This window comes from Candoia aspera, chromosome 2 (genome assembly GCF_035149785.1).
Source record: "Candoia aspera isolate rCanAsp1 chromosome 2, rCanAsp1.hap2, whole genome shotgun sequence".
Lineage (NCBI taxonomy): Eukaryota > Metazoa > Chordata > Lepidosauria > Squamata > Boidae > Candoia > Candoia aspera.
Genome location: NC_086154.1, coordinates 91,495,578 through 91,519,864, shown reverse-complemented (window position 1 = coordinate 91,519,864; position 24,287 = coordinate 91,495,578). Strand labels below are relative to the sequence as shown.

General features: G+C 37.8%; 1 protein-coding gene across 1 annotated transcript in view; it reads right to left on the bottom strand.

Annotated features, from left to right (window-relative positions):
• SLIT3 (slit guidance ligand 3) overlaps positions 1-24,287 on the bottom strand; it is a 561,750-nt gene that overhangs the window by 2,521 nt on the left and 534,942 nt on the right. Inside the window, exons 32-35 of the mRNA XM_063292455.1 lie at positions 20,310-20,440; positions 5,451-5,605; positions 4,717-5,002; positions 4,384-4,592 (exon numbers count right to left, since the gene is read on the bottom strand). Coding sequence (XP_063148525.1) covers positions 4,384-4,592; positions 4,717-5,002; positions 5,451-5,605; positions 20,310-20,440 — 781 coding nt within the window. The remainder of the gene's footprint in view (positions 1-4,383; positions 4,593-4,716; positions 5,003-5,450; positions 5,606-20,309; positions 20,441-24,287) is intronic.

Genomic DNA, 24,287 nt, shown 5'->3' with positions numbered 1-24,287 from the left:
GAAAGAGAAGAGGTGTACTTCCTGGGTCCTGTAAGATGACACTGTTTAACTGACAGAACCTAGAGCACATCCATCTTGATTGATCGTACCAGACAGGCAAAACAGTTGGAAATAAGTGGTGTCTCAGATAGCCAGGCCTTATTCTATGAAGGGTTTTAAAGGTGATAACAAGAATAATAAATTGACTACATGTCAATCAATCACTGAATAATATCAATTAGACTTTGTGGACAATCCTTTAATATGGCGAATATCAATGTTGATGCTCCAACCACTGATGCAGAAGAAGAGGAGATTGATGAGTTTTATGAACAAATTCAATTTGAAATTAACAGAACATGCAAGCAAGATATGCTGCCTGTGTTGGAGACTGGAATGCCAAAGTTGGAAATATTAAGAAGGAAAATGCAGCTGGACGGTATGGCTTAGGAGCACAAAATTAAGCAGAACAACTTATGAATTTCTGCTACTCCAATGATTTTTTCATAGCTATTAGTCTTCAAACAACCAAAACAACACCTATATGCAGGAATATCACCAGATGGAGTACACAAACAACTTCTAAGTTAAGCTAAAGAAGAAGAAAGCCAACCAGCTTCCACTATATGATCTTGAGCATATACCCACTGTTTTCAAGGAGAACCTCAGGAATTGCTTTGAAGTCCTCAATCTCATTAATCGGGAACCAGAGGATCTATGGAATGAACTTAAAGAAGTTGTTAGGGATGAATGTGAAAAGGGACTGCCAAAGATCAAGAAACAGAAGAAAGCAAACTGGATGTCAGAACAAATCATGGCAGTTGACAAGAAGAGAACCCAAAGCCCACAACGACAATAATTTCAGAAAGGAACTTAACAAAGAGTTTCAGAGAGCTGTTAGAAGAGACAAGAAGCAATACTACAACAACATCTGTAAAGACACTGGAGATGGAAACAGAATGGAAAAACAAGGAAAGTCTTCCAAAAGATCTCTGAACTCAGAAGGAGGTGCCAGCCTCAAATTGGTGTGCTAAAGGACTCCAATGAACAGATAGTAACTAATTCAAAGGAGATCAAACAAAGATGGAATGAGTATACTGACATTCTGTACAGTAGATATATCAACATCCAAGATATCTTAGAAGATATTCCCTACTTACAATAACTTCTAGTACTAGAAGATGAACTTAGTTCAGCAGTCCAGTCATTACCAAGTCAGAAGGCTATAGGAATTAAATTAATGGAATGTCTGTAGAAATATGGCAAGCAACAGAAGAAGAGTCAGTAAAGATTCTAACCAAGCTATACCAGTAAATATGGAGAATGATTCAGTGGTCAACAGATTGGAAGAGGTCAATATACATACCATTACCAAACAAAGTAGACTTAACAGGCTATGCAAACTATTGTACAGTATCCTTAATTTCACATGCTAGCAAAATAATCCAACACAGACTAGAGCCCTACATGGAAAGGGAGATACCAGATGTTCAAAGTGGCTTTAGAAAAAACCAAGGAACACAAAACATTATTGCTGATGCATACTGGATAATTGACAAAGTCAAAGAAAATCAAAAATAGCTGTGCTTCATTGATTAAATCTTCAGTGGTGTTGCTTCTATCTTCAGTGGTGTTGATCATGTTAAGTTCTGCAATGTACTTAGAAAAATGGGAATCTCAGAACATTTATTGTCCTCATGCAAAACCTATACACAGACCAAGAAGCCACAGTACAGACAGAGCATGGAGAAACAGACTGGCTTCAGGTTAGCAAAGGAGTCTGTAATGGTATGTGGAAATGAGCTTGGGAGGCAGTGGAACAGCTGCAGTAGACAACCGTCAGACAAGTGGCAGCCAAGCCCACAGAAAGGATGTGGGTGTGGCAAACGTCTTAGAAGGGATACTGCCTAGTTTCTTGGGCTGTAAAAAGGAGGTGGGGGAGACATGGAGTTTCAGACTTGCAAGATTCTGTTAATGTAACCTTACAATAAAGTTAGCACACTTCTGGGTGTGCTTCTTGTCTGAACTACCTTGCAAGGCTGACAGAGTGAGACAAGGCTGTATACTATCCCTTTATTTAAACTACTATATATGTGAAAAATATATTGAGGACATGCTGATGACACTACTCTGATAGGTGAAAATCTAAATGATCTGCACACTACAGTAATGTAAGTCAATAAGTGCAGTGAAGAAAATGGGACTAAGATTAAATATAAAGAAGACCAAACTAATGACAACCTGCCTTAGAATTAACAGTGAAAATATTGAAATGGTGGATAGTTTGTGCGTTTTAGGATAAACAATAGTAAAAGAACCAGTAATCAAGGAATATACTACAGATAGAGTAGCCATTAAGGCTTTAGAAAAGATATTTATATGCTGGGATGTGTCTATATCTACAAAGATCAGAATTATAATTATGAAGCTATTGTTCTTCCCATCAAACTCTATGAAAGCAAAAGTTGGACTATGAAGAAGAAGGATAGGAAGAGTATTGATGCTTTTGAACTCTGGTGTTGGAGAAGACTCCTGAGAACACCATGGAGAGCCAAGAAAACAAACAAATGGATCATCAAACAAATCAACCCAGAATTCTCAGTTAAGGCAGAAATTACCAGGCTCAAATTAACATATTTTGGACACATAATGTGAAGACCTAGCTCTCTGGAGAAATCTATAATGCTGGGAAAAGTGGAAGGAAAGAGAAGAAGAGGATGACTAGCAGCAATGTGGATGGAATCAATTACAGTGGTGATGGGTGCCCCATTGGAAAACCTGAAGGACCAGGTCAGGGACAAATCCTCCTGGAGAAAATCTGTCTATATAGTCATTAAGAGTCAACACTGATTTGATGGCACATGATTAATAAATCAATCAAGTGGTTACTGATAATGGCATTTGCTCATGGCACTATGATTTTTTTTTTACTCTGGAGGATTTTTTTGATGTCTTTGTACTAAAAAGTTGTTTGTCTTTGATATACATAATGGAATATGATGACATCTTGTGGTCATCTGCTGTCACTGTGTATTGACTGGTTCCTCTATGAAAAGTTATTGTTATGACAGTGCTCACATACAGTATTCTATATTCTGGATAATTGTAGAGTTGTCATTGGTATGGGATATAGCCTACTTTACTAAGTGTATTTCAAATGTATTGTGCTAATATTTCACTAGGGCTGATGGCAACAACCATAAGGTGAACAGCCAGTTTACTTCTACTTACATAATTATTGTATGTTCATTTTAGACAAAGCATATTTAAGTAATACCAGGATTTAGGGGAAGTTGCTTAGTTAATTACAAACTGAACTTTCTGTGTATATTGGCAACTGTAGGACTTATCTGACTGGTTGCTTAGAACAGAATGACTATAAGATTATTTACTGATCTCTAGATATAAAGTTGCTGCTTACTGGAACCGGATGTGTGTGTCTGGCTTTATTTCCCAGTCAAAGTAATGTCCTTTAGTATAATCTGTGTCAAGCTGTAACACTGAGAAACTTTCCTGACTTAATTGTGCTGATAAAGTATGAGAAAATAATTAGTTATAATTATAATGCTGTTAAAAATACATCCAAAATATTAACATGCATCTCCTTTATGTTAATAAAGGTTAACTAAAACACTGACATATTAATACAATTTTAATATGGAAGTTGTTTAAAAAAGGACTAAAGGCATAGCATAACATTCTGTTTCACTGACATATTAATACAATTTTAATATGAACGTTATTTAAAAAAGGACTAAGGGCATAGCATAACATTCTGTTTCAAAACATTCATTCTTGCAGTATACACTTCAGCAGAGATTATATCTTAATGATATGACAATTCATCAGGACATTTATTTTCCATATAAAAACATTCATATTCAATTTGTAAAATTTCCAGGTAGGACTGGGAAAGGTTTTTTCTAAAGCCCTGAAGAGGTGTTGCTAGTCAGAGTAGATAATACCTGGTTAGACAGTCTAACTGGTATAAGGCAGTTTCTGTGTCCCTGTGATTTCTGGATTTTTTATCTTAGCTACGATTTACTATGCAAACTGCTAATGAAATAGGACCTAGGACAAAAGTAACTGCACGTCTCAACCACTGCAGATCCCAGCTGATAGGGAGAGAAAAGAGAAATTCTTCATGCTGTTGTCATCTGATGAAGCTCTTCAGATATGGGAAATAAGTAGATTTGTTTTTGTGCCATATGGAGGCTAGAACCCCAATTTTGTCAGGTAAAAGGAAATGGGTCACATCTTTTTAAAGAGCATCTGTAAATGTATGGTACACAAATATAATTTTTCTTTGAACTTGAAAGACATCAGCAGAGCTTCTGCATTGCTTTGTAAGCAGATAAAAAGGGACAGAGCAGAGCATGTATCAGATATTACAATTACACCAACCTCTATCACAACGCTCTCCACTGTAGCTTGGATCACATTCGCAGTAGGGTTCCCCTTGTGCAGAGATCTTACACTGCCCATGGTTACATCTTAGAAGTCTGCAGGAGTTGGAGGAATCATTCTTTCTATCACAGTGCATACCTGTGTAACCTTCTACACACTTACATGTGTAAGCAGAGTTTGTGGCAATGCATTTTCCATGAAGGCATCTTACAGAAAAAAAGAGAGAGAGAGAGAAAAAAAAATATATCTGCTGGATTTCAGATTGTTTCATCCTACATTTGTCACACATTCCTTAGATTTGTAAGGAAACTTACACCAAAGGAAACTTACTTGTTATCAAGGCAGGGATCTTTAACTTCTTGATCACATAGTGAACCTGTCCAGCCTGGATGGCACTCACAGACCACACTTGTCTTTTCAAGAGAACGGCAAATTCCATGCTTACAGATGTTGCAGGATTTGCAACCAGGAAGGACTCCTACTGACTGATGTGGTAGTTCCTTGAAATCCTGGAGCTCGTTATTAATTCGGACATCATGAATGCACCCATGAAAGCCACTTGGTGTCCTCTCTGTACCCTGCCGCAATGAAGACAGCCCTGTAGATGTGGGAATTCCTGCAAAGAAAGTCACAAAATGCTTTACGTAATGTTTTAGCAACTCCATGACATTTCACTTGAAGGTAATGACATGGTAGCAAAAGATTAGATAAGCAGATAGCAGCAGTTTATCAATGCACCATATGCTTGGGGGATATTTCCATGCCATTATTTACCTCACCCTAGTTTTGCCTCTTATTCCCTGGTGCATAGCACTTCAAAAATGTATGCTGAAACAAAAGCAGTCATTTGCACTAGATTTCCAAACCCACCCAAAGATATAAATCTAAAAAATAACATCAATTCACTATTTTGCTGTGGGATAACATCACCTTTTGGGCAAAAGGGTTGGGATCTTTTGCTATTATTTCACCTTTCAATTGTTTTCTCTTGCACAGTTGTAGTGGTCTTAAGATTATTACCTAGCCTGACCCTCAGCTGAAATTCTGCAGAAAGCAGAACTTACCTCCAATGTAAAGTGGAGTGTCTTGACCAACCACGGGCTGTTTCTGCAGTTTGCCAAGGCTTTTGGGAGTGCCTTTATCTACTACTAAGTTCAAGGTCTGGTTCAACATTACCAGTTCCACACTGTGAAACTGTCCATCATTCACTGTCTCCACACTTTCAGAAAAAAACAAGAGAAGGGTATTAGAAACTATGACAAACAAATTTTGTGATTATCTGATCTCAACATAATTGCCATAAGAAAAAAATAGAAATGTAAGAGAGTTAATATACACAGTTAGAAGAAAAGAATCAGAAAAATAGCAGCAAATAAACCTTTCTCTCCTATGCCAAACCCAATCCAATTTTAACACCAAAATACAAATTCAGAAATAGTTGATTACATGCAGCTGTACCCCTAGTTATACATGTTCATGGAAACCATGTTTTTCATGTTCTGCTTTATAGCCGTAAGGATTAGAAAACTATTTTTACTTGACATATCCTTAAATGGTCTTCGTCGAGTCAATGCCTTTATCATGTTTTGTGATACAACTCTCAGAATTCCCAGCTAGACTTGGAACTGAGGGCAGAAATTATAACCCTCATGGCTTTAAAAATCCAGGGCAATTTGAGTTTCTTCCTTATTTTTTACTCTCCCCTTATTTCTGTTAATTTCTGCCTGAAGAAGTGTTCTGGAAAACTTGAAAGCTTGCATCCACTTTTATAATAATTTGATTGGTCCTAGGAGAGGTAGCATCTAGCTAATTGTGTATGGATTTTATGCAGTGTTCCCCTATTATCAATTCAGCTATGACTGCTTTATACTTAGTTGAGAATCATATTTGTCCTCCACTGCCCCTTTGGGATTGGAATAGATTTGTTGGGTGGGGAGAAGGATAAAGACTGAGAATATTTTAGTGGGATTGTAGCAATACATATAAAAACGAATAGAAGAATTTGCTACATGGCACAGTATATGGTTGCTAACTGTTGTGGGAAAGGCTGAAACAACCTGTCTTCTTTTAACTAAGGGCGTTCTGCTTTATGTTTGGATAGGCAGACACTCACTGACTGCCAAATGTACTGGCTTTACACACACAACCATCTCCAGAGTATTTGAGACATCTAGAGAGAAAACTGTATGAACTTCCGCTTCCCTATGCGTGATTTTAACATAGCTACCTAAACCTGTGAAATGAAAATTGCACTTTCTTAAAGAAAGCAAAATGGGTGACCTCTGAACTATGAGTAAAATCAGTTCTGAAACCAAAACACTCTCCCTGTACTTCTCCCCTTATCTAAAGAAGTCCCAGTGATAGTCATTTGTCAGAAGATTACACTGGTATTTAGCAGTGATTTTTTTCTAATTTCAGGCAAGAGCAAATAGACATAAATCATCAGTTCTTTACCTTATATGGCCTTTTTGGATCAATGTTTAAATGTTCTGATTTTAGAGAAGATTTGTATGTCTTGACAAAATAGGTAAACAAGCAGAACTAAATCTTCCATATTTTAAAGATCTTTGAGAAAGCCTACACCTTTGTTAACATTAAAATTGACAATTATTAGATTTCTTTTTTAGAAAAAAAGAGTTCCAATAAAACTTACTTTCCTAACTTTTAGCAATGAAAAGTCCCTTTTCCTTCCTTCCCATTTAACTCAATATCTTTCCTCTTTAATTAGAATTAAGTTGGAAGACTGAACCAGGCTTATTCTTTAAAAAGCTTTGACTAATTGCTACACAGTTTACTGAGTTTACTAAACTCTGAAGATCAAACTGGTGTGCCTGTCCAACGAAGAACGTGCTGAAAAGGCCCTAGCTCAAATTGCTGTATCAGGGACTGAGGGAAGTGCCCCTCCTTTGCATCAAGTAAGGAAAGGTGCCACCTTTAAGGAAGCCCATTTTCAATTATTTCTGTCCAGAATGACACGAAGAACTGTTCTGAAGGGCATTTACTCAATAAAGGATCTTAAGGGCATGCTCCAACTGAGGGTCAGTAACTCTGGAAGTTAAACATTGATTCTTATTTGAATCATAAAGTTAAACACATGTATATATGTCTGACATTTCAACAAATGGAACACTGGTTGGCTTGTGCATCAGTGTTGTCAAGGTGTTAATGCTTCGAGAAGCCTGGAAATCTGCATTTTGTTCAATCAGCAACTGCTGTCCCATCAAAAAGACAATGCGGGATTCAGAGAAAGGATTTCCTTTCAAGAAGATAAATTCTGATGCATTTTGTTCTAGAGGGCCTGGTTTCATGCTGCTGCAGGGGAATCTACAATAATGAGAGACAGTTGGAGACAGTGGCTTGGCAAGAGATTAATGGAAGAAAGCCACAGACCTTGAACAGTGCACCACAGTTGAGCCAGCAGTGCACAGGGCTGTGATTTGGGGAGAGAAAAAGGCTATTCCCTACAAAAAGAAGGTTGTGTTAAACTTGGAGTGGAACTAGGAGTCAGGTGTCCTCAAATTCATCCTTCAAAAACAATGCCACAGATGAAAACATTCAGTTCACTGTCCAGACTTCATTACAAAAAGTTACAGTCAACTAGATATGCACATTACTTAAAACAGAGGATAATAATTTATTAGAGTTCCTACACCAGTGGCAATATCATTACAGATAACACTTTCAGTAGTCATTATAGATTGTTACAACTTTATATATAAGAGACAAGTACATGAGCTTTGGAAGTACAGCTGAAGAGTACTTAGGTGCAATCTGACACTTCATTTCTAGATGGCAGTAGAGCATCACAAAAATATAATTTGAGACTGAAAAAGCAAAACAAAACTGTACTGCTTGCCTATTACCCAATGAACTACACAATCATCTCAAATCAGAATGTAAACAGCATGGCAGAGGAATAGAAGTTAGGGCAGGATGAACTACCACCCAAATTAAAGCTTTCTAAGAATGGAGAAGAATGAGGCTGATCCCTACAACAGACAAAGTAACAGTAAATGATCTAGGATTGCAAACATACCTAGCACTCCTTCAAAAGTTATTTTAGTAAGAAATTAAGAAATAGCAATATGAGGGTATGCGTGTGAGAGAAAAAGAGAGAAAATTTAAAATAGGGATTGGATTGGTTCCAATTTTTGTGTTTGGATTCATAAAGCCAAAGCTTGTCTTAACAACTGTTTGCCAACCAATTAGAAACAGTGCTCTAGTTTTCACTTTGGGCTAAATTCCAATAAACCTATTAAAATGCTATACACTAAGTAGAATCTGCCTTGTTTAGAATAATTCTTCTGGAATTCACAATATATACTTTTTAAACTTACTGAAATGTAAACATTTTTCAAGATAGTCAGCTGTATTTTATTTGACATTTCCAGGAAAATCAAATAGCCATTATTCCATCTATATTCAAAGGGAGGAAAACCACTCATAAAAAAAAAATGACAATACTGTATATGGAAAATAGCTGTCAGCAGCACTTATCAAAGACAGGACGAGAGAATACAGTACAGGTCCTATACAAAGCCACTTTGATAACCCGCACCCAGTTCTCACAGAGAAATCAAATTAAATGACAAATCATAATTATGATTCATGACAATGTTGTTGAGAGAACAGAACTGAGGATGGTAGAACAATAATAAGATTATTTATCATTGTATTATCATTATGGCTTTATTCACTCATTTGCTTATTCACAAATTGTTCTTGCTTTTGCGTACCACAGGCTTATTCTCCTAATAACTTCATAATAATGTATTCTCACAATAGTGGTGATATTCTTATTAAAATGCACTCTAAAAGACAAAAAAATAGTTCTCTGTTCCTAAGAGCAAAAACTGGAAATATTGATTGGGCTATCATTGGCCATTCACAATATTTGCTTTCAACAACAACAAACCTTTATTATGGCCTTTAGGCCTGAAAACACTACACAGAAGTACATACAACTGAAGTTATTAATATGACTAAAAAAGTGGGTATAAAATGCAGTAAAATTACAAAACAATGAAGTTAGTATAATAGCAATAATACAAATACAAATAATACAAGCGGCAATCACCAAGATTAGGGTTAATCTTCCGTCATAGGTGGGACGAATGAAACAAATAGAGGCAATAAACTGGGCAACCTGAAAAGATACAGTACATCAGAGTCCTGGTTGGATCGAAGAAGCAACAGATCAGCATTGTGCTCTCTAGCAGGGTATTCTTTAAAATGGGATGGATGATACAGTATTTGCTTTCTTGATTTTCTTTACAAAACCTGCTCATTTTACCACTTCTCTTTATGAATATATCAGGTTTAGCAAAATAAATGTTACCCACTTTCAAAATTCGTATTTTAGAATGAGCTAAATTATCACAGTATTTAACTGACTTGGATCTATCTATTTTTTTCTCCCAAGGTATATAATTTTATAATCCTTTTGTGTGATTAGGAAAATGTATAGAACTCCCAGACACGGTCTTGAGTGAATGAACTCCCAGTTCCTAGATCAGCACAAGTATTAGTTTCAGTCTGCTATTCTCAGAAGATATTTTATTGATCCTAATCAAGTCGCCATTAATGTGTTATATGGCACAGGCAGATGGCAGCATTAAATACTATCCACCTGTCCTCAGACTGACAGAAAAGTATGCTAGCATAAAATTTGCTGCCTTGATTGCCAAGCTCTATTCTGCCACAGTAACAAGGCTAGTGACTGGCACTGTCCTTATGGTTCTAATGTTGGGCAAGTGAAGAAAAGTGATTAATAGATTCTCCTGGCTTCATTTTTCCTCCCACCAAGTACGGCCTGCTGAAAGGAAAACACCCACCAGTCACCTTCCCTAATATGAGGTAGGATAGGTTAGGTAAAAGCAGGCAAAATAGCACTATCCTTCCTAAGCAATAAAAGTAGTACACAAAGTACAGCTATAGGAAATCCATCTTTGGCAGAAGCAATGAAAAACCAGTAATACTGTATATCCAATGGTGAAAGAACTAGCCACAAACAAATGGCAGAACCAGGCTTACTTTCCCTGTTTAAATGGACTTAAAGACTGACATTAACTACAGATCTAGTACTCTTTCAGAAGAATTCTAAACTCATGTATAAGAACCAGTCTAGATTTAAACCAATGCCTATAAGGAGTCTACATAAGACTGAGAACTATTTCAGAAAGCCAAATTAGGCTGATAGATGCCTCTACAAAAGCAAATTATTCAGTCTCTCCTGTACTCCAAGCCAAAATGGCTGTGGAGGGCATTTCCCAATGACTGGACATGAAGAACCACACTCAAAGCATCCTGGAGTGGCCAACAAGAGCTGTGCAGATCCCACCGCTGACTGTGTCAGCAATCACACTGTTAATGATGCATCCTAAATTGTTTCCACAGCAAAAACTGTAGTGGGGAGAAGAGAGAAAATGCTTCTTGAAACTTGGAACAGTTAAAGGCAATTTTAAGCTGGCTCAGCTGATCATAAGGTAATGGCTAATTGGAAGGCTGGTAGAATGAGAATCAGAAAGTCTCTGCTGAAATGTAGATGGGATCTAATGCTTTTGAACGCAAAATTGTACAGTTGTTGGCACTCTGGTACCTCCATCCTCATCTCCATAACTCTTGCCAAAGAGAATTCTGTGGGAATCATGCTGTGTGTGTGTGGGGGGGGGGGGGGGAACGACAGCTGCCAAAGAGCATGAAAGGCTTCATCCAAGCATTGTTATGCTAAAGTAACAGTAATAAGGAGAGGCTTTGTACCACCCAAAATGGCAGGGTGATGCCATGAAGATGTTGTAAATCACAAGTAGGATGGAGTCTGAAAGTTACAAATAGCCATTGGTAATGTTTACTCTACTAAACTGTGTCTTTAAATAATAAACTGACTAAAACTAACTGTTATTTATTATGTCTAATCAGATATTCATTTATTCCCAATCCTCAAAGGCCCAAAAAGAGCCTTCCTATAAGAAGGAAATACACTAGTATCACCAGTACCTATGATTTGTATAAAAATCATGAACACAACACACCTCCTTTGATGTGAGCTCCACTACTGGTTTCATGGACATGTCCACACAGTTGTCTTGGCAACAGTATAGAAATGGTTTGCCATTGTCTTCTTCCTAGATTTTTTGGGGGACTAGTTTATAGTCTTTATATTTCTTGCAGGTCTCCTATCAAGTAATAACCAGATCCAACTTTATTTGAGATCTGCTAGGTGCTGCCCTTAATTCTCCATATGTTTGTGTGTCTAGATCAACATATCTGACATTTAAGAGGTGTTGGTAAGCATATTGATTTCATAATAGAATAATAATGAGGTCTTACTCATTAACCTGTTGCAAGCTTTTCAAAATGCTCTGTAGAAAGAAGACTGGCTCATCGCTACAGGCCAAAATAATTTTAATTTTGAGTCACACAGGAGACTTCATTGAACTTTGCACCCAGTGTATATCAGACGAACATTTCAGAATAAATTCAAAACTAAAGCCAAAATCATTGGTGGGTGGTCAATTATGAAAAGTTAGTGAAAATTTGATGACATTAAACCCTATGTGGACAAAGACAAGATAATGAGTAATATTATATAATGAAGAAATGAATAATGAATAGTAAGGAAGTCACAGCCAATGGATCTAATCCATCAAGCTACAACAGAGGAGATGCACAACTTAGCATTCCACAAAGAGGCAAAGTGTGTTCTGTTTCTGATTTCTGAAGCCCAAGAATCCCTAAAGAGTTTGGAATTTAGAAGAGAGCTTACACTGGTGTTGTATTCCACTGGATCCAGCCTTAGATTTTTTTTACAAATAAGCATCACTAGAATAGTCCTACTTATGTGCTACTTTATAAAGAAGTGATACATTTTCTATACTTTACCTAATGGTTTTCCCTTGTCTACTAAAATAAGTTTTATTTCATGTTATTTAAAGCTGTGCTTCTAGTATCCTCTATAAAAGGCAAGAGGGCCACACAGACGTGATTTCAAATAACAGAACTTGTGGTATGACAATTTGGATGGCTGTCCTGAACAAACAAACAATCAGGCTTATCTTTCCCCGTATATATCTCCTACATTATCTCTCTCCTACATTAGAATCTCTCCTACATTAACTCTTGATTTGAATACCTGATTCAGAATGCAGGTTCACTCATCTGGTTTCCATTAAACACCACAAAACCAAAAAAAAGGCACCAGGGTTCTTTTGTTTCCAAACAACCTTATATAAAATGTGTAAGATTTTTCTGTATTTTACTCTCAGGATGTAAACAGAGTACGGAGAGCAATGCTAAGTCCTGTGTTTACGTTATACTGATTAGAAATAATGGTTGGAAAACACATATTCAAAAGGACGTGCTTGATTCAGAAATGGTGTATATCACCTTTATTCTTCTGAAAAGATTTGCAATGGTTTCAATTTGCTTGCAGTTGCTCTATTGACAGTGCCTAGAACGGAAGGTAATTAAAAATGTTCCCAGCTTGTGTAGAAGACAGAAAATAAAGCTGTATAGCTGAAACTGAAAACTGAACACTCTGAAAAAAATATATCCTGCTGTCTCTTTGGAAACCAGATAGCTAGCCAGGAAATTAAATTGCTTCCACTTTATTAGTTGGGTTGCAACATGTACTCATAAATTCAAAATTTCTAGTACAACTATAAGAAACCAGGGAAAGTAAAAAGATAGTCCATTTGTCTGGAGATTTAGAGGGCAAAGTATGTCACAGAATAATAGTAATAATGATAATTACCAGTACTATTACTATTACTAGGCAAGTATACTCAACACTCAGGTTTTAGAAATAATGAAGTCTGCTTAAGCATTCCTTAAACAATTGGAAAAACACTAAGCAAAATAGTATGATTTAACCTTCCCCAAATATTTTGAAATCCAAGCAATGATATGTATTTCCACAGGAAAAGGGAGCAGCAGTGAATTTATTAAACGTATTTGCTGCATGCATAGCCTATAGAAGGGATGCAGTGGTGCTGCGGGTTAAACCGCTGAGCTGCTGAGCTTGCCGATCGGAAGGTCGGCGGTTCAAATCCGCGTGACGGGGTGAGCTCCTGCTGCTAGTCCCAGCTCCTGCCAACCTAGCAGTTTGAAAACATGCAAATGTGAGTAGATTAATAGATACCGCTTCGGCAGGCAGGTAACGGCGTTCCGTTTAGTCATGCCGGCCACATGACCACAGAAGTGTCTACAGACAAATGCCGGCTCTTCGGCTTTGAAATGGAGATGAGCACTGCCCCCTAGAGTCAGACACGACTGGACTTAATGTCAAGGGAAACCTTTACCTTTTTATAGCCTATAGATCCCAGCAAACTGGGGATTTTTAGCCTTGAACTTCAGTAGGGATATTCTTGAACGATGGTCCTACTTCAATTATCTTCCCAGACTTCAAGATAGGTAACAGTGGTCTTAAGTTAAAGAACTGTAGATTTTGTTTAAGTCGTAAGAAATATGTTCTAGCACTAACAGCAGTTATGGTCTTATGCACATGACATGGCCAATCCAGTCATTCCCATTCCCAGTTATCTGAATCATCTTGATATACCAGTAGCATACAATCTGGGATAATAAGGTCAGTCATTTCATATCCCTTTTTCAGTCCTCCTGGTCACTGCAAAAGTGGTTGGAGAATGTCACTGCCTTTTTTTGGTCAAAACAATAAAAAATATGTGGTAGCTTGGAGGGAATTGATACTTTAGAGGACAAAATCAGGAGAAGACTTTCTGTACCTTTTTCACCTGGTTACAAGGTCGGTTGGGGGAGAAAATAAAAAGCAAGCAGACAAGGTGCCTACAAAGGGTCCTTTTTTGCATGAACCCTTTAGGACTTCCTCTGTCTTGAAAGGTAGCAGCCAATCTTCTGTCTGCCACTTGGATGACATGGATAGCGGGGTAAGTTAATTTAGTCCCAGCCAATTCTGGGATATTTGGAGATAAAGCTAATTCCTTCTGGGATATTTGTTTGGGTTAGCATTTTGTACAACATGTGACTCCTTCCATGTCTCAGTTAAGTGTATTACACAAAAAGGGCTTTTGACAGTTCTCTAGAGAAATTGTGAAGTCCCCAGATTGGGTATGTTCATACAGAGGCTGTCAGAATCAGATCATCTGAATTCCTGACTTTAAGCATCAGTCGTGTGGGAATGATAACTTTACTAACTTGCTTTTCATCTTGCTTTAACTATATATCATTCGATTAGGGTTTTAAGTATTGAAAGAAATATAATTCTAAAAATTTCAAAACTTGGCACTCAAGCTTGCTAATATTGACCACAGACAAGGACTCCAGGGAAATAGCACATGGTACCATTAATCGCCCAAATTACATTATTTTAAATTGACAATGGATTTTTTTTTAAATAGAGGTTCTAACGCAACATTTGAAATGTTTTAACGTTTCAATAACAATGAAGAAGAAAACTATCCAGTGGGGAAAAGAAGTTCTTTCCTGCAAATGTCAGATATAATGAGAATTGTTATCCTTACAAAGCAGAAAACTAGAGTGCTAAAAATGTACTCTTCAAACATGAATAGTTAACAGAGATTAAAAATGAAGTAGGGAAAGTTCTGACATACCTGGAAGTTTTACATATAAACTGGGAAGATATTAACACAGGCATATACTGTATATACTGATGTTCTAAAGTTTCTAATTTTTAAATTCCCATCAAATATTCCATATCTATAGCAAAAAATAAATTCTGATGAGACAGTTCTGATTTGATTAAAGGATTTTCTAGAGCTATTTTCCCATTCTTTTGAAGTCAGTGATAAAAGACAATACTTTTCATAATCTCTGACAAAAATATTAACTGACTTCCACCTGACATACCTAAATACTCAGGAAAACATTAATGCAAACTTTGATCTTTCTATTCTAGGACACATGGCTGAAGAAATCTGATTAAACCTGAAAAAAAAAACCCCTCAGATTCATTTATAAATTCAGCATAGATTTCAACCAAAATAAAAATATGAATCTGGGAGAGACTCTTTTTCATTCTAGATATCATATAACTGGAATATATGTTCTGCCCTATAATGGAGGGCAAAATGTCAAATGCAATGGCAGCGAAGAAATCCAGGGCTGGCCACTTTGGGACATTTTGAGTTTCAAAGCAAGAGACAAGAATAAGCTGTCTGACTAGGTAAGAATTACAAGAGAGACAAAATGGGGGTTTTATGATTCTGGGGAAATCGGGCTGAGATTAGAGCAACAGATATTAAAGGGATGAGATTTGGAAACTCATTTACATGGCCTGCTTTTTGTTCCTATCAGGTATAGGAAGGAAGGAAGGAAGGAAGGAAGGAAGGAAGGAAGGAAGGAAGGAAGGAAGGAAGGAAGGAAGGAAGGAAGGAAGGAAGGAAGGGTCTGCAGTCATCTGCCAGGCTCTAGTATTATAGTCTAAATTGGATAAATATATTTTCTAGAATTTCTGGAACTTACTAATGACTTGGCAAAAGTTCTGAATATATATTTGATTCATATGTAGCTTTTCTTGCTTTTTGCTATGTGTAGTTTTAATCTGTACTGGGTTAATAAGATGGTGTATATGTTAATGCTTAGTACACAGGACTCAAGATACTGCTACACCTTAGATCTGGAGTAAGAAACCAAGGGTCTTCCACATGTTTTGGACTGCAATTCCCATTAGCCCTAACTAGCACAGTTAGTTATTTATTTATTTGGCTTAAATACTGCCTGACTTCAATCACCCCTGGATGGCTCACAGATAAAAAACAAAATGGCAAATATGCAATCAAAAGAATAAAACATATAACAAAAAGCAACATGATGAATCCCATCAGCAACAAACATATGCATCCAAAAAGGGGCTCCAACTCTTCTAGCCCAAAGCCTGGAAGAAGAGCCAGGACTTTAAGGCCCCCCAGAACCTCATTCCAGAGGGCAGGTACTGCCACAGAGAAGGCATGTTTCTGGGGTCCCATATATGACACTGCTTAATCAAAGGAATCCAAAGGGTACCAACTTTCTCAGATCAAAGCAGGCAGGCTGACTCTATGGGAGACAGGCCATCCCTCAAGTAATCAAGCCTTTGTCAAGTAGAGCTCTATAGGTCATAACCAGCACCTTGAATCAAACCTGGAAGCAAATTGGCAGCTTCATGAGTTGCAGCTCATGAAGCAGGGGTGTCACATTTATTTATTTATTTATTTTCTATCCCGCCTTTATTATTTTTATAAATAACTCAAGGCGGGGATCATACCTAATACTCCTTCCTCTTCCTATTTTCCCTACAACAACAACCCTGTGAGGTGAGTTGGGCTGAGAGACAGTGACTGGCCTGAGGTCACCCAGCCGGCTTTCATCCCTAAGGCAGGACTAGAACTCTCAGTCTCCTGGTTTCTAGCCCATTGCCTTAACCACTAGACTAAACTAGACCATCACTGCATGTGCTGCAGCATTCTGGACCAGTTGAAGTTTCTGAATGATCTTCAAGGGTAGCTCCATGTAGAATGCCTTGCAGTAATTGAGCCATGAGTTGATTAGGACATGAGTGACTGTCTAGATCTAGAAAAGAGTGGAACTGGCACACCAGATAAAGTTCTGCAAAGGCCTTCCTGGCTACATCTGCCATCTGCCCATCAAGCATGAGCTGTGAGTCTTGGAAGACCCACAAAATGCACACTACTCTTGAATGGGGAAGTGCTAACTCATCCAAGGTTAGAGATGGAATATTCTCAGATCTAGCTGGCCCAACCAGTCTTGGTAGGATTAAGTCAGAGATAATTTCTCCCCATCCAGAAACCACGTAGCCTCCAGGCACTGGAACAGGACCTTGATAGTCTCACTTGGCTGGCCTGGGGTCGAAAGGTGTGATTGGTTACAAAAGAGAGGCTAGGGAGTAAGGCACTATTTCTGATAAGAGATACCAGCTTATCTAGTATTGCCTTAGATGAATTAATATTTTCCGGCCAGTGCTTCCTAACATGTTAGTCTGCTTCCAGTAGTGGGAGTAACTCAGCAGAAATGAGATTTTTAACTTACTTTCGGAAGGTGCATTAAAAGTCTTATGCCAGCCGCCAATTCTTTGTGTCTCAACAGCACAGTTATAACCTGTATCATTTAATACTACTTTAGAGATACTGCTAAGAAAAAGAAATGTTGATTTACCAAATAGAAAGGAACAAGAATTGGATCTGTTCCCATTCTGAATTCCACTCACTAAATAGATCTAATCCACTTAAGGAGCTCCCTGTCTCTGGTCTGCCGACATTATTTGGCTGCAGTTTTTCTCCCTGAGCACAATCTTTTCCTTTTGAGTTTGATGCTAATTCCCATTCTGCTATAGTCCTTAAACTAATAAAAGATTAGAGTGACATTTCCAAAAGGGCATCACATTAACAGCAGCCTTCACCATCTCAACAGATCACATGGTGCAACACACCATTAGTGAGCAGGCCATTAATCTTATGGTAATGAAGGGTACAAGAATAATGAGGACACTGAATCTTAGTGCCACAGGTAACTTTGCGGGCAGGAGAGGCTGCATATAATACTGCGATATCAGAAACAGCCCCTTGTCACTACAGCATTCTGCAAGCAACAATAGAGAACAGGCACCTACTCTGATCTGTCACCATATGTGTTGTCTGCAACTAATGAGCCTTCTCCTATGTTCTAATTAGTGGCATAAAACTGCTTTAACAACTCTGTCTGTGCTATAATGTGGAATCAATTAGGATTAGCTGCAAAATAAAGAGTCTGTTTTCGTGGCTTTCCCACCAGGCTATAATCACTGGTGAAAGTAACCAACAAAACCCTTGTGATGGTTAGACATACTTGCTCAGACCTAATGACAGCACTTTCAGTTCCACTATAGAGTTTGCTGGAGCCAATGTACTGCCTAATTAGTCAATACACCATCTAGCATAGAAAGCAGCTTCCTGAATTTGATTCTATTCTCTTGCATACCATGTAGCTCTAAAAGAAACAGATGGCAGCGCCGAACTGAGCTAATTACCCATTCTTCCTGATCTCTTGTGGTATTAAACACTTTTCACATGAAAATCTGAGACTCAATAAGCAGTTTCCTGTTTCTCCCTCCTTAAACTGCAATCTTTTAAAATATTACTATGAAGTGCAAGGGGGTCCCTTTAAAAAAAAAATCTTTTTTAGGTTTCTCTAGGGCACCATATATAGCCAGAACCTTGGGTACTGAAAAAGAAGACACACTGGATCGGTCTGTTAACTTTCAGAGTGTCTTCATTGACATTACCGGGTACTTTCAAATAAGATTATTATTGTGCAGTGTCCTGCTACATTCATTGAATGCAAACAAACCACATACTAGCCTGAATTGGGCTTTTCTCCATGAACATATTACACAGAAGCTGGAAAACGTGCATAACTCATTCATGTGTTTGATGGGAAGAATCCATTGTCATCTTCTATTTGTTGCCCAGCAAAGTTTTCTTGAACTTTCTGACTTTTTTCTTAGCATTTATAAAACTATATTAAAGAGGGAAAGCCAGAATAGCTGCAGAAGTAGATTTGGATTAGCTCTGGATTAGGCACTACTAGGAACCATTCATCAAATGTATCCTTTGTGTTGCTGAGAGCTTGCCATAGGTACATGCTTGAGTTTCCCATAGCAAACAATTGTAAGCAGTTGGATATGACATATAGTTTTATGATTAGCTTTTCACTGCTGATCCCTTCTCTCCTTGGAGGACTGCTATGAAATGTATTCTATATTTTTACTGTGGAGTGAGCTACTCTGGGCTTCTTTGAGAGCACAGATGGCACATTGTGCATTTGTACCAGAAGAGTGGGATAAACGTGTTTCAAACAAAAGCAGAAATGAAACAAACCACACACTAGCCTGAACTGGGCTTTCCTCCATGAACATAGGACACAGAAGTTGGAGAATGTGCATAACTCATTCACGTGTTTGTAGAGGAACAATCAATTTGTTCTGGTGAGTAGGAGTGATATGAAAAGTGCTTATTTGTAGGATCTGATGACCACCAAGTCTGCTTCAAGAAAAATATTTTTTAATTGTACCACATAATAGCTTTGTTGCTTTTTAAAATGCATTCATTCTGGATGTGGCTTGGCTTCCTTGTGAAGTCATTTACTACAATTTGCTCTACACTCATCTTCTGCAGTGCACATGCTGTTTATGACAGTGGCAGCAGGCAATCTGAGGAAGAGGCCAGGTGGTGAATTCATGATTTATCAACTGCCTCTTGGCCCCAAAGGAAAGACAATTCAGCCTCACAATAAAAAACTAGACAATGTGGTATACAATTAAGTGTGTCATAATCTTCTCTAATTTTTTAAAAAAACCCAACATGAATTGGTCTACTTCTCTACAGGAAAGTAGATTTGGATTAGCTATTCAGTAGAATTTCCTACAAGAACTGTCAGTCAGGGGGTATAAGCTGCCTCATGGTGTTATTTTTTTCCTTCACTGGAGGCTGTCAGACAAATGCTGGAGAACCACCCATCCAAAGTGCCTTAGCAGATCATGCATCAAGTGATGAGTTGGGTTAGATGACTTCTGAGGTCTTTCCAACTCTGTGATTCTTGGATTCTATGAATTCAACTGAAAACACTTAGCTTCTAACACTTTCTTTGAAAATGATGATGAAGCAAGAATCAAAATGTTCCCTTAGAACAGAATTGAGCTTACACAGTAACATGATATTGGTGAAATAATGAAATGAAGGTGTTTTATTTTTTTCCCCTTGATTACTGAGGGTGAGTGAGTGGGGATTGCTTCTCTTGCTAACTTTTCCCACTGCCTCTTGTTCTAGAATCTGGTAAGAAAAGTGACATCCAAAATAGAAAACATATACAGTCTAAAAATGGTAAGTAATAACATTATTAATGTTACACTTGTAGTGTTACTTTTTGACTAATTCTAAGTCAGTCAGACTTACCTGTATATAGTTGTGGGTGGAGCATTCAGTGTGTCATAGATAAGTCTCACATGACCTTGATAAAGTTCTAAAGCCAGGGGATCATTGTCCCCTTTGTATAATAAGATGCCATTGTCTTTATCAGTTGCTACCTTTGAATGTCAAAGGAAAGAAGATTAATAGTGATATCAAAGCAGGCAATCTGTATATTCCTGTATTGCAATGTCAACTATGCATAATTTTTTTAAAAAATGAATAACCAAGCAATTCTCCGAAATTCACTACACTGTCATTCAGTGAGGAAAAGGGGTCTATGGCTTCCATAGAAATTCCAATAGGAACCTTTGTGTACAATGGATATTAGGATGTATGTCACAGCTAAAGGTAAAGGTTTCCCTTGACATTAAGTCCAGTCGTGTCCGACTCTAGGGGGCGGTGCTCATCTCCGTTTCAAAGCCGAAGAGCCGGCGTTTGTCCGTAGACATGACACTACTGTCATGTAAATAATACCTTACTCCCCTGAGCTTTCCTAGTACAAGTGCTCACATTTAATAAATGGAATACTGACATTTATTAGTCATGTCAGAAAGATAGTTGGAATACTGGATTATGGGAGTGACTGCTTGTGTCAGATAGATACCCCTCAAGTCAATTTTGAAGAAAGAAGGTTTTGTGAGCATATGGAGCTTGAAAAGTTAAATGACTACAGTGCAGCTAAGGCTAAGCTGGAAATTTTGAATTTACTTATTCTTAGTTTTATAGCCCACCTTGCTTAAAAAGCTCACACATTAGCTAGCAGAAGTGTTTTAAAAAATGTAACCTAAACATATTTTTCAAAAATATATCCCATAACTTAAAAAAATCTCCAGTGTTACTTATTTAAGAACTTTCTTCCACAGCTACAAGTGATGTAGATGTAATATAATACTTTTCTAGAAACTTTATTGAAGCGTAGACTCCTTATAAAAAACAGCAGCCTTAAAGTGAAAAAATTTAGTAACTTTAGTTTTTATGGTCTGCCCAAATTGGAAGACTAGGGGTGTGTGTGCGTATATGTGTGTGTGTGTGTGGGGGGGCAGTTATAACATATTGAAACTTACATTAAAAAATAATAATAAAACAACCCTCCCCCAAGACATACTTTTTTTTTTTGCTTTTGAGTCAGTCTTGACTCCTGGTGACTGCCTGGACAAATCCCTGCAGCTTTCTTGGCAAGATTTCTGAAGTGGTTTGCCATTGCCTCTTTCCTAGGGCTGAGAGAGAGTGACTGGCCGAAGGTCACCCAGCTGGCTTTGTGCCTAAGGTGGGTCTAGAACTCACCGTTGTCCAGTTTCTAGCTTGATGCTGTAACCATTACATTTTGTTGTAAACTGCCCAGAGTCCCCCTTTGGGGGGAGATGGGCGGTAGCTAAATTTAACAAACAAACAAACCATTACACCAAACTGGCTCTAAGACAGACATTAGTAATATTTAAATAGGGTTGAGGGCGCAATGAAAGAAAGTTATCTTCAGAGATCTTTCACAGTAAATGCCATGAGGTTGGGGCTTTATGATTCTCTGGGGTAGGGAATACCAAAGTGAGAGGGCCACTTGTGATCTCATCCATGTCCCTCTAACTTCAGATAGAGGAGGACTTTAACAGGCCTTCCTGAGATGTTCCCACAGGATGGGTACATTCAATTTTGGCAAGGTGGTATCTGATATAACCTGGCACTATGCCATACATGGCTGGGTAGGTCATTACCAGCACTTTGAATTTGGTCCAGAAGCATACTGGTAAGGACCAGAGCAAGGTCTCTAGGAGCAGTATTACCCTGCAATGATGGGACTGACCTGCCAGTAACCTCATCGCCACATTCTAGACTGTTCATAGTTTCTGGGTTGTCTCCAAAGGCTGTCCTACATAACCCTTATTATTTATAATAGGGCATTTCAGATGTAATGGTAAGCCATAATTTACCATTAGCTGCATAAGCTATCACCAACACAAGTTCTCCCTCCCCTTCTCTAGCATGGTTGTGAGAAGTTAAAAGTTTTTGTTTGCATTTTTAAACTAATCAGAGTTCCTCAGGATTCCTGAACTTGGGAGAATTCTTGTCCATTCAAACTATTATTTATATTTGATGCACTATTTTTTTAAACTGTTGATTTTTATACATACATACACACACACACACACGAGTCTGTGTGTAAAAATAAACAAAATATTTTAAACTAAACACCATTTTGCTGATGTAGTAGAAAACTTCAGCTAATTTAAGGACAGAAGCCAATGTTTCAAGTCATATTCACTGTATCTCTACTATGTTCGTAAGAAGCACTAGGGATAGCAACATCTGTCTTGGAAGTTGTATTACGCATGCTAAATCGGGACTCCCTGTTTTTAATTCTGGAGAAACAAAGCAGTTGGCGAGGCCTAAATGGCCATCCTTCAGAAATTATCCCTTATTCAGCTGACTTCGGCCCTCAGAGATGCTATATGTTGCAAATAGTCCCACTAAAGGCAAGAAGCTGAGGGGGGAAGTAATTTCTGATATGGAAACTGCCAGCTCGGGGTTCTGTGTAGCTTCTTTTCCTTCAAAATAAAATCAGCTTGATTACTCAAACTACATTATTAGATCTAATAGCTGCATGCAGACAGCAGCCCATCTATAGGGCTAGAAGAGACTGAAGGACATGAATGTGGATTAGCGCTGTGCATGTTTTGAAACTGATTCATAGGAAATGGTTTAGACATTGTAGGAACACAGAACTTCTCTGTTATTTTTAAACAGCTTGTCTTTTTGAAATCTTCTGTGTGAGCCTAAGTATAGATGCTTCTACTTTAAGGAATCAACTCATTAAAGTTAAAGTAACCATTTTTTTTTTTTTACTTTCAGGGTTGCATGGATGCCTGAAAAAAGGGTTCCTTTAATGAAAAGTAGAGATGCTACAATGCTGCTTATGCCCATGTGAGGTTCAAACTACTTTATGCAAATCATTTTCAAAGCCTGTACACTGTTTTGGCAGACATCTGTTCTGCTTGCAACATCTTCAGGGGTCTGATGGGAGACTGAGCACTTTCACTCAGGCTTAAATTCATCTTTCTTTGAGTCTTTCTCATTAAGGTGAAAAGATAATTTCAGTGCCTTGTTGTTCAATGAAGGCAAGGGATCTCTGAATCCATTTTAGATGTAAGGCAGGTGTGCCCAACTTCCATCAGCTTAAGGACAACCCGCCCCCAATTCAAGTTTTGTGTGGCAAAGCAAAGGCCATGCTCACAAAGTGGGTAAAGCCAGGGCTTATTTTTTGTGGGGACTCTGGAATTTAAAGTTATGAGTTAAACCATCCTGTTAAGCCTCTACAAACAGAAGGCTGCCATTTGGGCCCTTAATAACCCCAACATTCAAAAAAGCCCCCCATGGGCTACATGTTTTGCCTCTACCCAATATGGAGGCCCACTAGGAAGGCAAAAGGATGCATGGCCACACCTTTTGCAAACATGTCCTAAGAGTACAAGTGACCAATGAAGTCAAAGACACATAATACTTATGACTAATTAAGTTAAACACACATATTTAAGGATCTGCATAATCTCTTAAGCTTTTTATACAACCCCCTTACAAGCTTGTATCTAGTTATACTCACTTGCTTTTGAAGAAAGGCCCTGAAATTAGTTCTACCAACAATAAATACTAGTTCCAATTATATCTGTCCTCTATATATTACGGCTGTTTTAAAACTGCAAAATAAATAATACTGTATAAATGATATTAAAAAATCGTATTTTTAAAAAAGTTTTTCCAAGCTTGTAAGCTGAAAGTGACTTTTTATTTGTCAGGTTCCCTTTCATTAGGGAAGATTTCTGAATCCTGTTTCAAGAGATGCTTACTTAAAACTAATTTTTTTTACGTGAGTGGCAATTAACTACCAGATGGAGAAGCAATGTTTTAACTGGAAAATAAGCTTTGAGAACACCATCTGTGTGAAAATCATGTAGTAAACAAGTCTGGCTTTCA